At 37.2% G+C, this 16861-nt stretch overlaps 1 protein-coding gene across 1 annotated transcript; it reads right to left on the bottom strand.

Annotated features, from left to right (window-relative positions):
- Positions 1-20: 20 nt before the first annotated feature.
- Positions 21-16590, bottom strand: LOC114053903 (metallophosphoesterase 1-like). The gene is made up of 12 exons (XM_027877023.1): positions 16443-16590; positions 14216-14270; positions 12310-12367; positions 10317-10708; positions 8461-8569; positions 6745-6848; positions 5827-5901; positions 2814-2922; positions 2582-2653; positions 2362-2484; positions 1660-1800; positions 21-431 (listed from the first exon to the last, which is right to left on the bottom strand). Exons 4-12 carry the CDS (start codon positions 10595-10597, stop codon positions 300-302), a joined length of 1146 nt encoding a protein of 381 aa, XP_027732824.1. The 5' UTR covers positions 10598-10708; positions 12310-12367; positions 14216-14270; positions 16443-16590; the 3' UTR covers positions 21-299.
- Between the last annotated feature and the right edge of the window lie 271 nt (positions 16591-16861).

Here is a 16861-nt window from a genome sequence, read left to right as displayed (position 1 = left end):
TGTTGTAGGATACTTGTTACTTTTTTTTTTTTTTACAGCATGAAACATTTCAATCAACTATTTATCCTGTAGTAATTCATATCAATTGTTTAGAATTTCTATGATGTGCATAAAAATGGATGACCTGCATTTGGACTCGTCCAGTTAGGTCATTCTCTGATATGAATACAGCCTGAAGTTCAGTTGTTTTCCGCTTTGGTATTTGTTACTAAATGCAGAAATGTCCTGCTCTTCACATTGCCTTATGCTTTCTGATTACGTATCAACCGAATGAAATGAGATGAAAAGAAACGGTGGTGTTACACAGGCTGACAGTGAGTTAATATTAACAAAGCCACCAAAATACCTGCTGTGCAGTAAATAGTCAGCACTGTATGCTCAAGTGGAAGGAAACATTTGGAGAGGGAATAATCTACTGATGTTATGCTGCCCTAAAAAAAAAGAAAAGAAAAGAAAAGAAACAGTAATGCAGTTGTTAGAACACAAGATAAAGTAATCTTAATACAACTGTTCTAATTTAGGAAGAACAGTAGAGTTAGCAGACTACTTGGGTTATTTCTTGACAGCTTCTATCCTGAGCAGAGAATAGGCTCATCACCACAGCAGTGCACCAAAGGCATTTCCCTAAAGAGAGACAAAGTTAGCCGGAGGTGATGAGCACTGTCTTTTGTCTTGTACAAGGTACCCCCTGGTACTAGCCAGGAAAGGGCAATTAAGGACAGAGGAGCACCCAAGTGGATACTGAGATATTCAGACAACTTCCTAACATGCTAAACTTCAATTAAAAAAAAAATTAAAGAGGGCACACCAGGAATTCAGAGAGGTACATGGAAAACTTGGACTAGAGAGCTGAGACCAAAGAGCATCACTGAGAGAGTGAGTAAGAAGGTTTTGTTTTTTCATGCCACAAGACACTAAAATAAATCTGTTTACTTAGAAATACATGTTCTGGGGTAATCAAAGACATTTTCCTTATAGGCATTTTTGCTAAACAACAAACACCTTTTTTTTTAAGTTTGTGTACTTTGAACTTGGAAACAGGACATTCCCCATATCACTATTAAGTGCAAATATTATAAACGATGTATATTGTGCATTGGAACTGGCTGCTGGAACACAACCTTGATGTGAGAAGCTCAATTTCAGGTGGCCATTAATGTTAAGCCCTGGGCAGTAGCATACATGTCAACACGGAAAAGCGACAGCCCTTCACATCCTCGGCAGTGGCAAATGCACCAATTTGGAAAGCAAGTGGATGAGATGGCCAGGAGTAAGTGATGGAGAAATTATCCTTTTTTCCACTGGATGAAATCAACCAGGCAAAATGGTCTTTCTGCTGTTCTCAATGCATCTTTAAAAAAAAATTACACTGCACCCTCTTCAAAAGATAATCATGCCACTTTGCTAAAGACTCCCTCTACTTACTCCCCACATAAAAAGAAATTCAACTTAACTGAAGTTACCCTCTGAATGATGTCAACTGGTTTGGCTCCCAGAGATAAGCTTATAAAGTGGGTGCAATGTACTAAATCAAGTGTGCTGGGGGAATTCATGGTTTTTGTATATTTTTTACAGGTAGCAACAGTTAAATAGTTGATTACCCATGTTGATTTAAATATTTATGAAAGCTATCAGACAAAAAATAAACTTTAACTTTACCATAATGAAACTAGGGTTGTTTCTGTTTCTCCAACTGAAAGATGGAACACTGATTTCAGGGATTTTTCCATCATGTAGCACTTCACAGGCACTGTGAGTATGACCACTCAGAATCAAGCGAGGTTGAAACCACCACAGAAGCTATATTAAGGAGAAAACAAAACATTACCTAGTGTTCAGAATATTGATACAGCAACCTCAGGATGGGATAGTTTCAGTTTTAATTCATTGGCACTATGGAATTTTGCTATAAAATGTCATTAAATGAAATAAGTCTTTATTTCATAGGAAAAGATTTCATACATGCATTATATTCTTTAGTGTCCATTAGAGAAAATCTAGGCCTCTGGCTCTGGTCACATATTTCTGGGGACAAAAACATATTCATTTTTGGAAAATTCTTTTCAGATATGCTAAGAGGAACTTAAGTACTGCAAAGGCTTTATAAGAAGATTGAGTAATATGTATGATTTAATATTAATACTATATCAATTTAATCAGTTCCATTATGGAAAAGATGGGTTACTGTGATGAACTAAAAATCTGACAAATTGCCAGAAGTCTACCTTTCAGTCTGCAAAAAAAGCTGTCCTCCACTAAAATCTACTTAATACCAAGAAGATATACTGCTTGTTAAAAAAAAAAAAAGAAACATAACAAAGTTTGTGTGATGCTGAATACCACTAGAGTACGTTATCAAACCTTTTGGGAAGCCTCTTTAGAAAGTACATCATATCTCTCTTCAAATAAGAGATTCTTTTTCTCTGGAGGAGCAGAATCTTCCCCAGTGCAGTCAGCATCACTTCTCCGGTACAGAGGATAATGCTGTCCGAAAATTAAAGAGCCAGATCTGAGCTCAAGGAACCTTTTCACAGTTGATACACACACAGAAAGAAATGCCAGGCTGTCCCATTCTTCTTACCTGGAGAAGGATAGGAGCTGATGCTGAAAGCTGTTGAATACCACTACAATTTGGGTTGGAATGGTACTTCTCCTAATGGTTAAAAAAAAAAATAATAATAATAATAATAATGCTAATGGCCAGGCAATGTTGTGGTTAAGAAGAACAAGTCTACTGTGTTTAGTATGGAGAAAAAGCTACATCAATGAGGAGGGATACATAGGATTACTATGATATTGTCATTGATCCTTACCTGTCTGGAGCAATTCAGTAGGTGAGATAGTTTAATGAGTTGGGCTTCCATTGAAGAGCAAATAGTGCAGCCATCTCCCTCCATTGCCACACTGTTCACCATCACAAAACTAAAATGGTTAAGAAGGAAACAATATTTTCATTTTCCCCAAAATTCTACTACTTTTTTTGAAAAACCCACCACTTGCAGAATTTTCACAAAGAAATAGCAAACACAGAACTCAAAAAAGTATAATAAATGTGAAAGATGTTTTATTAGGGCAGAAAAGAGGATTATTTATGCTAGCAAAAGAACAAGTAATGTTCTTTCACTGAGAAAAAGGTTAATTAGAAATGATGTTGATTCCTGCCAGGGCAAAACGGTTTCTTTTCTTTCTCTGTTAGTATCATATATACTTTGTTGTATAGTACTAGAGGAGAGATTTGGAGCTAGAAAGGATCTCAGAGACCATCTAAGTCAAGCTCTCATTTTACAACTTAAGAAACTGAGGCCCAGGAAGGTAAAGTAACTTGCCCAAGGTCACAAAAGTAGGAAGCATCAGGGACAACATTTGACCCCAGGTCCTCTGACTGTCCACTCAGTATACTTTCCACAATGCACAGCCTTTTGAAAATGTTTTGGGGTGTTTTTTTTAACCTTTTCTTTCCTTTATTTGCCAGTTTGAAAAAGAATCCCTTCCAGGAAGCATTAGAAATTCAAAAGACAGAAGACATGGAAGATCAAACCCTAGCTAGATAATTGACTATAAATATCAATAAAATATAATAAGAAATTAATAAAATAAAAATAAAATAAAACAAAATTCAGTTCATATTTTAGTGGCTGCTCAACAAAGGAACTATCAACTACATGAAAATATTCTCTTTGAGCTTACAATGCCCTGGATCTATCATATCAACAAGCATTTATTAAGGACTTGCTATGTGCTGGATACTCTGCTAGACACTGAGAATTCAAATATAAAAAATATCCAGTCCCTGACCTCGAGGAGCTTATTGGGAATGCAACATGTCCACCTACAGTTACACATTAAGCACCATTAAGGATAGCATTATGAATCAAAATCTTCCCATTGGAAAGATTTTTAAGCCCCAGCAAGTGACTGAATTATCCCACTTATAATTACAATGAAATCTCAATATAAAAGATTTGTAATAATTCCTACAAGTTTACTATAATGGAGTTTGACCCTCGTATTATTAAATGCTTTCTCCTCAGGACAAATGAAGGTCTATTCTCAAGAGCTGACAAAGTAGTTGTAGCAGTCATGATATGGAGTTCTTGTTTTGACCTAAACAATGAAGGAAAGAAGTGACTTTTTGTCAGCTACCATAACAAATAGATTGTTAATACTGAATAGAATTAATCTTTTTCATATGCTTCTGATCATTTATTAAAATTCAGACATCTAGGAATTTATTTTACTATCTTAAGCTATTATCTGAGGTAAAATACAGTCCATGTTCAACTTTGCATACTAACATAGAAGACTAGTGAAACAATGGATAATTTAAAAATGAATTAGACATGTACAATTTTGTAACAGATTTGCCTTCCTGATTAGGATTTTTCTTAGGCTAATGTTAAAATTTGCCTGAGTTCCCTAATCATACAACAACTGAGCAGTGAGAGAAGGCCTAGATGCACACTGGACAGTGAGGAGGAAAAAGCTTAAAATTAAAACTACTCTGCAGAGAGTCTAGATGGCTCAGTGGATAGAGCTCCAGGCCTGAAGGCATGAAGACCTAAATTCAAATGTGATCTCAGACATGTAATAGCTGTGTGACCCTGGGCAAGTCACTTCGCCCTATTTGCCTCAGTTTCCTCAACTGTAAAATGAGCTGGAGAAGGAATGGCAAACTACTCTAGTATCTTTGCCAATAAAACCCCCAAAGGGTTAACAAAAAGCTGGACACAACTGAAAAACAACTGAAGAACAACAAACAAAAAGTCCACATGTTAGTAGTAAAGAGCTGGCTTATACCCTGACAGTATTTGAGAAGTGATGACTATTTAACAAGAAGTCTCACCAAGTCATTGGGGGCAGAGGGGAGAGGAATAACCCAAATCATAATTAATAGATGATGGGTTATAAACTGTCTATTTTGACTAAGAAAAAGGACCTGGGGGTCACTGTTGACTATTCCATAGTTTCAGGCCCCAATGTGCTACTGCAGCAAAAATATGATAAAAACCTAACAAATTTCTGGGGACAATGAAGGGACATTAAAATAGAAAACTTTTTATTATAATTGTAGAAAACTATGATGTATCTACATTTAGAATACTACATGCACTTTTGTTCAGTGCACCTCAAAAAATATAATGGAGCTCAGAAAGGTCCAGAAAAGTACAATAAAACTATCACGGAGAAGAAAAATCACTATATGTGGATATAAAATATCATTGTTATTATTAATGATAATTACAGCATACATACAGTCCTTTAAGGTTTACAAACCACTTTATGTTATCACATTTAATCCTCACAAAAACCCTGTAAGATGGGTGTTATTATCCCCATTTTATGGATGAGGAAACTAAGACTTACAGAGATCAAGTAATTTGCCCAGGATCACACAACCAATTAAGTGTCTGAGATGAGATCTGAATTCAGGTCTTCCTGAATCTGAGCATTCTTTCTGCACCACCTAGCTGCTTCTCAAAGGGAATGTGATCCAAATGTAGAAAGTCATTAAGGGCATGAAGAATTGGTCACCAAGTCCCAGAATACTAGACCTAGTGAAATATCTCTCGAAATAAGGAGATAAATTACAAACAAATAGAGAAAATGTTACTGTACATAGTAAATAGTTCCTCAAGAGTCACGATCCTTCCCACCAGAGACAAAATTGGGCTGGATTACCTACAGATCTGACCCAGTATCAGGCAACATTTACTAAGCCCTTACGTAGCTGTATTGTGCTAGGCACTAAACATACCAAGTCTTACAAGGAAAATTGAGTTTATAGAAAATAAAGAACTTGATAAGTATTTATAGCGCAATACTTACTTAATCCCTTTTATAGAAAAAAGTTCCCCAAAATCAAAAACCTTCTTAAATCGTTGTAGTTTATAAGTGTTCATCCTGTATTCAGTTGTTTAGGGGAGAAAAAAGGTACATTTTATCAGGAGCCATAAACATTGTAAAACATTGTAAAAGCTCAATGCTATAGGACACTGACAGATTACATTTCTATAGGATTTTGGAGGCAGAAAGGACCTCAGAGGCTCCCTAGCCCAATCCCCATCCATATCTTAGAACAAATCCCCAATACAACAACAAAAGCAAGTGAACATCAAGCCAGACTCCCTTTGAAGACATCCAAGTCAACTATTCTATTTCTTAGCAGTTATACTTATTTGAAACAAAAAAAAAAATTGCATGGAGCAGAAGGAATATGTTTGCAACAATATTTCCAGTTCTGCCTTTTGTGTTCAAGCAAAAAAAAAAAAAAAGTCTAATCTATCTTCTATAGGAAAACCCTATAAGTACTTGAGTTGTATTTGGTTCTCCCTAAATCCTGTCTTCTACAGAGTAAACATTCTCATTTCCGTCATTTATTCCTCATGTGGTGTGGTCTTCGGGTCTTTAACACTATCATGGTCACCCTCCTCTCAACACAATACTACAGATATAGTCTGACCAGGATTGTACAGTAAGAATCACAGCATCACAAGGCTTCTATTTTGTGCTTTTCAAAGTATTTTCATCTAAATTATTTCATTTCATCCCAGGGAAAATTGCATTGTTATTAAATGTACTTTTGAAATAATATTAACCAGAATGCATAACCTCCTTATTTCTTCCTTTAAAAAAAAAAGTAGAACATTTTGTATGTAGCACAAATGAGGCTTTTTACACAATAGTTACACATTACCCTCTCAAATTTCCTGCCCGTCATGGCACACCAGTACCATGAGTACTTACTCATAATGAAAGCCAATATCATGGTTGCCAGCAACCACTATGAGTTGTGTGTGAGGTGGATGTCGGAATACTCTCCGGAACCTTTCCACATCAGCAGCCCAAGCCTGATGGGAAAAGTAAAAAGACCTACTAATTTGCATTTAGGCTAAGAAATATGATCCTGCTACGAGAGGACAAACATGTCCCAAAGCAGTCTAGTTTAAAACTCAGAGCCCCAGAGATTGACTTTTTCTAATGTACTTCTTTCTAAAATTCTTGATTAACAGCCTATTTAGTCAGTCACTGATTATTAATGAAAAGGTGTTCCTTTGTGGCATTTTTTAAAATATTAACTAGCAGTTCCCCTGCCCCCCAAAAAAGGGTTTAATTCTGAAAGGTATCTCATAAAACATTAATGATGTAAATGCCTTGTGAAGAACAAGCTCTTGGAAGATGGTCAATGATTTCTCCCTCCATGACTGGGCCAGAATAAATAGTACATCTTTTTCCATAAAGCATCAGAATTCCTTTTGTGTGTAGTTGTGGAAAGGAGAACCAAGAGAAGTCAGAAGTGAAATGGAGATTGAAGATTGAGGGGCAAATGAAAATCATTTCAAGACCATTTTAATACTGTCTGAATACTGAATCCTATAGGAGTTTTGAGAAGTGTATAGAGAAGTTCTTTTTTATTTTTCTGAGTCTAAGCAAAAAATGAATCTGGACAAACTTCTTAGCAAAAAATGATATACTGCCAAGCTGACTGGTAACCTCATTTGAAGGTGACCCACTATAGGAAAATAAAGCTGATTCTTGTGATGATTTTCAAATGAGATGATTCTTAACTGTTTTTTTTTAAACTCACTTTGTCAAAGTATGTTTTGTAAGAATTCCCTGAAGCTAAGAAGGCAGCAGCTATATGTGCATTAGCACACATCCCTTACCTCCTTTTACAACTGATCTTTCTAAAATATAGTTAAATTGCTTAGGGAGAATTAAAGGGGCACAATGTGAATTTGAAAGTTCCTCCAACACATTACAATAAGCTACTAGTCAGCTCCTTGCTGCTCAGCCAAAAATACCAGGGCACTTGTAAAATTTACTTGGTGAAGGGTGAGGTGAGGTGAAAATGGGACCATTGGTGCACAATGCTTCTCTTTAACCAAGGTGCAGGAATCATTTTAACATTTAGTACAAAAAGTTGTTAGCAAAATATTCTCGTGCCCAGTGTGAGAACAGTCAGACCCAGTATGTGAAAAGCTCTAAGTTACTCTGGTCCTGATGTAGATTTTTCTTGAGGGAAGGATCCTATGGAGTGATTAAAGGAACCCCAAATCTTTCCTGTTTTTTCCTTCCGATGTAGAAAAATGAAAGATTAACAGGAGATAAGACTAGGGAAGCTACTTTTATAAGTACAGTTTATTTGATTAATTGGTTATGTAAAATAGTCTAAAAGATAATGTACATTTCACCATGTGCACTGACAGCCTCATCCTAGTGGTAGTGACATTTATCTTGAGGAACTCTGTCTCCTGAGGTTTAAATGTATACATTACATAGAAGTTATGTAAAGTGCAGGTAACTCATACACCCCAAATTTAAAAACCAATAGGGTTAATACAGGACTAACTAGTCCCACCCAAGCAGATTAGCATTAAATCCAAGTCCTAAGAATCTTCAAGATATCCTTTCCCATTTCATATATTATTTAACAACAAAAAGTAGAGCTGTATGTCTTACCTTAGGGGAACTCCACTTGCCTTCATCAAAGACATCCCCCAGAATGAAGGCAATCTCTGGCTGTAGTAACCATAGGGCTGTTTGAAAGGCCCTTTCCATTTGCCACTCCCTTTGAGAGAGGAAAAATCATTAACTATTTTCAGGTAGAATTTATAACTAAATCCTGGATTAGAGCTCTAGGGAGGGGCAAGGGAAGTAAATTGGAACAATCTTAATTACACTTCTACCCTCCCCATCAACTCCTTCCAACTTCAGAAGGATGAAGAGGGAAAAGGCTGAGAATCTGATGCATCGTATCAGAACTAGGGAGAGAATGAAAAGCACCATAAGAAGTTCTTAACTGCCACAACCTCTTCACGCTAAGTCCTGACCTCTCTGCGGTGTTCACATACCACACTGTCCACTGAAGCAAAACTTACTGAGTAGTACCCTAGTCACCTGATGGAAGTTAATTCAGCTTCAGAGGATGCCTATTTTAGATTGTTATCACCTAGTCTCTATCAAAATCTGTTCTCACTGAAGAGGCCTTCCTTTGATCTAACTGGACAAAAATAATGAGGAGATGGTAGAAGAAAGAAATTAGCAAGAAACGAAATCCTCCAGATGTCAGATACATAAAAAAAGCACTCAGGGTATAAGGTTTCACTGTCTCTCGAAGGACCTGACCAACATTATTTTTCATATCTCTTGAACTCCTCTGTAGTCTCCCTAAGATCCCCTAATTCTAAGGAGTGCTCTTATATGCCTAACCTGTTTTGCAACACTAAGGTGCAAATTCAGATCCCATGGTATGCCAGAAAGATAAATTCTTTTGGACAGGGCATTTTGGCCCTTTAAGTCACAGCACGGGCAGCTCATTGCTCTTCCTAGCTACCACACATAGCCAGCCGTGCATTTTTACATCAGTCGTGGTTGCCTCTCAAAGCTGATGGTTTTTTAGTATTTCTTGGCTTCAGGTCTTCCACACCCAAGGAAAAAAGGACAGAGAAGCAGCATCAGCAAAAGGAAGACTTCCAAGAAGTATTGGGTGAGGGGGTTGGTAATTAGTAAAGCAGAAAGTAAAATTACATTGTCCAAAAAGAAATAAAGTGTCACTCACTCTGGCCCTACCCTAACACATTCCACTTTGGGGACTGTTCAGTTCCATCACCTCTTTTTACTCTCATCTTCCTTTTTACCTTCCCTTTCCTCAAATATACTCTCCACCCAACAGGAGGTTTCAACCACAAAGTAAATCCATTGTGAGTGGGGAAAACATAAGGAAAGATTCAGGATAAAATAGAAGAAAAAGGTAATAGTCTCCATGTGGTACAGGACTAGCAGATCTGGTTCTGGCAAAAAGTACAGATAATGGAAAGGAAAAAAACCATATCTGCTGCATTAAAATTGAGGCCTCCTCCTAAACCTCATCCTCTCACACCACCACCCCCCAGAAAAAGTACTAACAGACAGATGTGTCTGAGAAGCTTCCTCTAGTCCTGTCCCTAATGTGAATTTGGAGACTTCCAGCAGCGGCTCTCTTCAGATCCATCTTTTACCCGACTGAGAGCAAAATGAAAGCATACTTAGGATACAAGGAAACAGATAGATCATGATGGAGGACCCTCAGGAATGGTTCTGCTTGTTTCCTGCCATTCAACTCACCAGAAACTTGAACCCATGGAATAATTAGTGTATTTGTGGACTGGCAAGGATGTATCTTTAATCCCTAATGTCTAGCTTTTGGAAGGAAGGCTGAGGAGTTCCCTAAAGCCAGAGATGTTTGACCAGATTGTTGAGAGGGATGATGATATGCAGCAGTGCTACATCCTTAAAACTATAGAATTTCAAAAGGGTTTCTGAATTTTTGTTCCTACCGTCGTAATTTGTCCAACCAATGTCCATTTATTTCCCCAAGTAAGTGGGTATCAGCTAAAAACATAACTTTCAGCACAGGTGCAGGAGTCTGTTGTTTGCTTCCAGAAGCTATAGTTTTCACTTCTGGCCAGCGACACTGAAAGATCACTAAATAATAAATTATATATTCACAAAACACAATCAGAGCAAAGACAAGAAATCCAAATTTCAAAAAGAACCAGCTCTTCCTCTTAAAGCGAAGAAAATTCAGAGTTCTATATAGTGATCTATGTTTAGTCATTTCTTCTGTCCAAAGGAATATGCCTCAGGGACCAAGGACCGAATCCATTTAGAATTTTCCTTAGGAAAAGTATCCTCGATGAGATATAGTATGCAGATCTGAACAGAACACCTAAAAGAATCAGAGGAAAGGAATTTTAGACCCAGTAATACATGTTTCCTTTTACTTAATTAAGTGCAATACTGTTGATGGGGAGGGTAGAGGTGTAATTAGATTGTTCCACTTTACTTCACTTGCCCCTCCCTAGAGCTCTAATCCAGGATTTAGTTATAAATTCTACCCGAAAATTGGCTAATGAACAGAAAAATGAAATATTAACAATCATTACCCTATTTTTTTATTTTACTATGATGCCAGATTACTAGCAAGGAAAACTGGTTTTCTGCTTCTACCTAGGCCACTCTTTGTGTATGTATTCAAGTTCCCTAGAGATGGCTCTCATAGGAGGACTGCAAACTGTTCCTATTATAAACTTGAAAATGTGGCCCATAACCACATATGTCATACCAAGCTAAGTATGAGAGAAGGCTGAAGAAAAATACCTCTGCCAGCAATGAAAAATTCTTAGAACCACTTAAAAAGGGCAGGATGTCATAATGCTCAGTTTCACAGCATCTAACACAGGCTTTACTTTAAGTATTACCTTTACCACTTATCTTAAATCATTAACTTAGGTTGTTCCTTAAAACCATTTCATGATTCCTTTTCCTCCAAAGGCTTTCATGGTCGGTAATAATTTTGGCCTTTCTGCATACAAAGTGTCATATCAATAAAAATGAAGGTTACAATACTACAGCCTAACATTATCATTGGTGTAGCCATAATTATTTTATGGAAAGTCACAAAGCTATAAAGTTCCAGGGGCCCAACTGCCCCAAATGAGAGGTGTGTCTGAAAAGGTGGAAACATGTGCTATATGTTTCTTTCTCAGCGCCATGTAATTAATGAACTGTAGTACATACACCACTTCCCCTCTCAGGGGCACAGGAGACAGTGCCGAGCCAAAGGGGGAAAGAGCCAGAAAGGCTTCTGTAGATGCTCTGGCATGACTCTTTGGCAATCTATAGCACCTTCATTACAATGATAACTTTAAATTTCTTTCCCAGAGCATGAACTAATAAATTAGGTTTTAACTGTGCCTGTAGGGAAGTAAGATGCCCATGTGTCATCTGGAATAAAACAATGTCCCTAGACTCATAGCCAGAAATTCCAGAATATCTTTGGTGATACAAACAAAACAAACACCAGAGCATCTGGCTGAACTTGGCTAAGACTTCCGGTGGTCCATCACATCCTTCTAACATAACATCCTATAGTCTTTCTCTAATCCTGGGCTGTGTCTGTAACATAGAAGTAACATTACCTCCTGACAAATATAATCAATAACTGATAGAAGTTTCTTTTTACTCATAAATCAAGGCCTAGAAAAATATTTTTTCTATTGTCTTCTACTACCCCTATAACCAAATTTTAGTCTAATAGCATGAATCCAAATGACCAGAAGTAAGAATGCTCTGACTGTTCAATACAAGAATACTAGGCACAGAAAAGGATAGGTCATTAAACTACACTTCTGAGAACCAATCTAACACATTTCCCTGAAAGACTGAACATAATTTGCATTTGAGAGCATTTATCCAACTCCTTGCTACCTTCCCCCTACCAATCTATAATCATCTTTCCAAGTGCAAAACACATTCAAGCGTTATCACCTTAGCAACTTCTATATTTTCTTCAGTGTTGTGGTCCACAGGATGCTTGACATTCCCTCTGTAAAAAGAGGAAAAAGTGGAAATTAGTTCTTCTTAGAGAACTTTAGATAAGAATGAGAAAGGGGGCCATCTGTTATTCCTTGTCCTTCCAGGCAAGAATGAAACTGAGAAAGTCTTGGCTTCATGATATATTCCCACCCTGTAACACTATTCATCACTATCAAACCAATATATAAAGAAACAATGTCACTCCTACTTCGTGACTAGTGATTGGTTCAAATTGAACATCTAAAATTACTTTCTTTCCAGAATAAAATGCTAACCAAACATTGAGGAGCAAACTGCTGCCTCATTTTGAGCCACAGAGTCTATGGGAATCTACCAAAATAAATTCATTATGGAGTAGTACAGTCATGCCACCTATACACTTTCCTCTCTGAACAGGATACAAATAAAAGAAATACCAGTTTTTTTGGTTGCAGCCTTATCTGACCTTAAGCAACTTCACACAAAACACCTAATGAACATTAAATTCTCTCTTTTACAATATTCCAAATTCTCTTCATATATGTTTCATGGAAAATTATTTCATAAATATATCCACGCATTTACATAGTCCATTATCATTGTCATCTTAATAGTAGTCTATCCTTAAGAACAACAAGCAGACAGGGGGCAGCTAGGTGGCACAGTGGATAGCGCATCAGCCCTGGAGTCAGGAGCACCTGAGTTCAAATCTGGCCTCAGACACATAATATTCACTAGCTGTGTGACTCTGGGCAAGTCACTTAACCCCAATTGCCTCATCAAAAAAAAAAAAAGGAACAAGCAGAGATAATAAACCTATGGGTTTACTGACTTATATCAGGTCCAATTAAATGATAGTAAAGAGGAAGCCTATGACCTCTTGAAACTGGGTAAAATGTCCTGATGGCATAAGAAAATAACAACTACTAAATTTTAGAGACCCTGGAATTGGTTGCCATTACTGATAGATTTCTTGGTCTCCCATATGCACCATTCCCCAGGTGTCATTCTTTGTGTCCTCTCATATCTAAAACTGCTCAGAATCCTAAAATCTGAGTCTCAAGGGACTCGGTAGGTCCTTAGGTCCACTTTGCACATGAATAGAAATCCAGAAATCCCCTTTATAACATTCCAAGAAATGGCCATTTGGGTTCTACTTGAAGACCATCAGTGATGGGGAAATCAATTACCTCTCAGACGTGGTGGATTCTACTTTTAAGCATCCCTAATTGGACATTTCCCCTTATATTTAGCCTAAATCTGTATCTACAGTTTCCACCCCTTGCTGCTCAATCTACTCTTTAGGCCAGGTAGAACAAGTGCCCTCTCTCTCTTCCACATAAGAAGCCCTAAATCCTTTAAGTGAGCTCTCAGGTCACCCTCAGTCTTTTCTCAAAGCTAAATACCTCCTGTTCTTTCAAGAACTCACTCCAGTCCTTTCACTGACTTAGTCACCCTCCTCTGAAAGCACATCAACTTATCTAGGTCCTTCCTAAAACATAAGCTCCCAAAACTTGTTCTACCACCTCCCTCATTCCAGTCACAATGCCTCCCTTAATCTAGCCTAATATTGCATTAGCTTCATTAAATTTAGTTCTTACATCACCTTTTCCTGACTTTCCTGATTCAGGTTAAATTGTATATTCTTCAAATTAAAAGGCCAAAGATTGATGATCCACAACTACTGAGCTTAACTGAAGCTATTACCCTCTACCACCATTAGCTTTACAGGTTAATAGAAGGAAAAATAATGAAATGTCCACTCTTTACTAGGCCAAGTGACATAAGTTTCAGCCTTACTTATGTTCAGTTTATAACAATATGGCACTAAACTGGAAGTCACAAAGAAGTGGGTTTGAATCTTGCTTCAAATACTTACTAGCTGTGAGACCCTGGACAAGTGACTTAACTTCTCTCAGTCTCAGTTTCTTCATCTGTAAAATAGAGATAATAATACTTGTAGTATCTATATCACGGAATTGCTGTGAGGAGAAAATGAAATACTGTTAGTGCTTCGCAAACTTTATTTGTACTATATGTCAGTTACTTTTATTAGCTACATCTGAGGGCAAATATGACAATCTGCTCATTTCACACCCCATCCCCAAATATAAACTGTTTGTTTAAAATAAGTAATAATAAATGCTTTATCTTACTAAGAGAATACAGTATTTATCCATCCTAGCTCATTAGATTGGAAAATTAGTAGGCAAGTCAGAACATGGTGTAGGTGCCTCTTTGTATGTTTTATATATATATATGTATGTATGTATGTATGTATGTATATGTGTACAAATACACACACACACATGTACACACACTACACCCTGTAAATGAATGATAAATTTTAAAAATCACTCATTTTCCAAAATTTCCTGTTTTTGTTTTTTTGCTGTGTCTAGTGAGAGCAACATTAATAAAACACAAAAGTTGTGCACAAAATTTAACTTACTAATGAAAATTATTGAAATAAACCTTAAAGTTGAAAGTCCTCAGTGGACTCCAGATAAACTGTTCTTATTTTTAAAAATGTTTTTGAACTTACTAAACTCATTATTTTAGGATGAGAGGTCAATATTAATAACTGAAAATGAAATATCAACTTACCAACAATATTTCAAAATTAAAAAGAGAAAATTAACATTTTAGATTCTATACTCCTATCTCTTCCCTGACTCCCACAAAAAAAAAGAAGAAGAAGAAGAAGAAGACTAGGGCAACCACAGCAAAATTTTGTCTCTTTTCCCTTTAATCTACCTGTTTTCTGACAGCTCTTTAATCTACCAGAACAGAGGAAATACATAATAGAGGAAAAGCCTGCAATGGTTTATACATCAACCTTTTCTAAGATTTTTGCACACACAAAAACTTTAGATCTAAATTTGTTTGCCTTTCTTTTACTAACAACTAGCTAGTAACTAACATTTGAATTTTATACTTCACTACTAGAATAAAACTAGCACAGTCACGACTAAGTCATGCTGTACAGGGCTCTATGAACCAAGACAATTTTAACACTGTAACACAAAACTATCTGACCTAGATTTACTGCTTTCTGTTATATATCACAAGTTAGAACTTCATTCTAACAAAACCTTAAATTTTGGATTTTAGATAGATTTTTGAATGATTAAATGTATTCTAACAAACCTTTGATTTGATTTCAGCCAGTCTTTCCTAAAACTGCTTTTCTCCCAATATACAAATGAGTAAATTAAACACAGACAAGAGAATGTAAAGAAATACCTTAGCATAGACAGCAGCTATAAAACAATGTTAAGAAGATAGAGTCAAGTTTAAGAGGAAAAAATACAAATTATAGACATAACTTAAAAGGCAATATTCTTTAATATCACTCCTTAAGAGAGGCATACTTGGGCACTAGAAAGACATCTAGCCTTGGAGTCTCAAAAATCGGGATTCAAAACTTGTGTCAAATTCATGCTGGCTATCTGACTCCGGGCAGGTCTTACTTAAAGTAGAGAAGGTTGCTGACCAGCATGGGTAGAGGAAATTCCCTCCTCTAAGAGTCTCAATAGCAATGAAATTACAGGTTCAATCTCCCATTTTAACACGACTATTACTTTCTTTTTCCAAATTCGGCAAGAAAATAAATTCTGGTAAATAAGTCTGTGTGGTTTTGTTTGCTGGATTTTCTGGTTTGTATAAAAAAAAAAGCTATTGGCACCAAAACACCTGTAAAGAAAGCAATTCATTTGAGACCTGGGCAGGACTGAATTTTTAAAAAGCAATCATGAGAAATGTACTTGGTTTCCCTGTTATATTAAAAAAAAAATAAAGAAAATGAGAGTCTACACTTTCTTTTTATGTTCCTCTACTCTTCGAGGCTTTTTTTTTTACATGCTTAGAGGATTGTTTAGACTTCCCCCTGCCCCCTTCCTTAGTCCTTAACATTGCTCCTCCGAGACACAAGGTTCTAGGAGAGGGGGGAATTGGGTAGGAGAAGGGACAGAGACATTCTTAGTAGGAGAAGGGGCGGAGACATTCTTAAGATTCCTTAATATTGTAAAAGGTAAACGCAACATAAAGTCAGAAGGAAAAAACAAAAAGCACGGTCAACTTGAAGATTAAGAGAAACCCCCTACAAGACCCAGAAGGAAACCATGTGGCTCCGGGCTGAGCAGCTGTGAGCAGGAACTGGATGGCTCCGTCCTGGGAGAGGTTCAGTCCTGGGTTTGCTCAGTGCAGATCAAGTCGTGAATTTCCGGATGACGGTGCAGAAAAACAACAACCAAATAATCAATTACAAGTCTACTTTTGAAGTGGAAGCCTGCTCATCTCCGGACTTCCGTACAACTCTTCATTTCATTGGCAGGGTTGAAGCTAAGGTCGGTGCTGACTGGTCGCTTTGTTTTCTGCAGAAGGCCCGGGCGGGCTTGCAGGACTCCGATTGGCGACTGGCTCCTGGCGGTCCACGCTGAGGGCTGGCCCACAAAACTGTACAGGTAGGTCTGCAGCTGAAACTAAGAAGCAAGCTCTTTGGGGTGCATCGCAGCCTGGGACG

Source organism: Vombatus ursinus, unplaced genomic scaffold (assembly GCF_900497805.2).
Source record: "Vombatus ursinus unplaced genomic scaffold, bare-nosed wombat genome assembly UNPS02014812.1, whole genome shotgun sequence".
Lineage (NCBI taxonomy): Eukaryota > Metazoa > Chordata > Mammalia > Diprotodontia > Vombatidae > Vombatus > Vombatus ursinus.
This window is presented reverse-complemented; position numbering and strand designations above follow the sequence as displayed.

Bases quoted from the DNA above. Each gene is read 5' to 3' on its own strand.
- LOC114053903 (XM_027877023.1), bottom strand. From the start codon at position 10,597: ATGACTAAACATAGATCACTATATAGAACTCTGAATTTTCTTCGCTTT. The intron at 2,923-5,826 runs GTAAGTATTGCG...TAACCATTTTAG, and splicing joins TTTTCTATAAAAGGGATTAA to TTTTGTGATGGTGAACAGTG. The intron at 1,801-2,361 runs GTTTGATAACGT...TCCTTAATATAG, and splicing joins CTAAAGAGGCTTCCCAAAAG to CTTCTGTGGTGGTTTCAACC.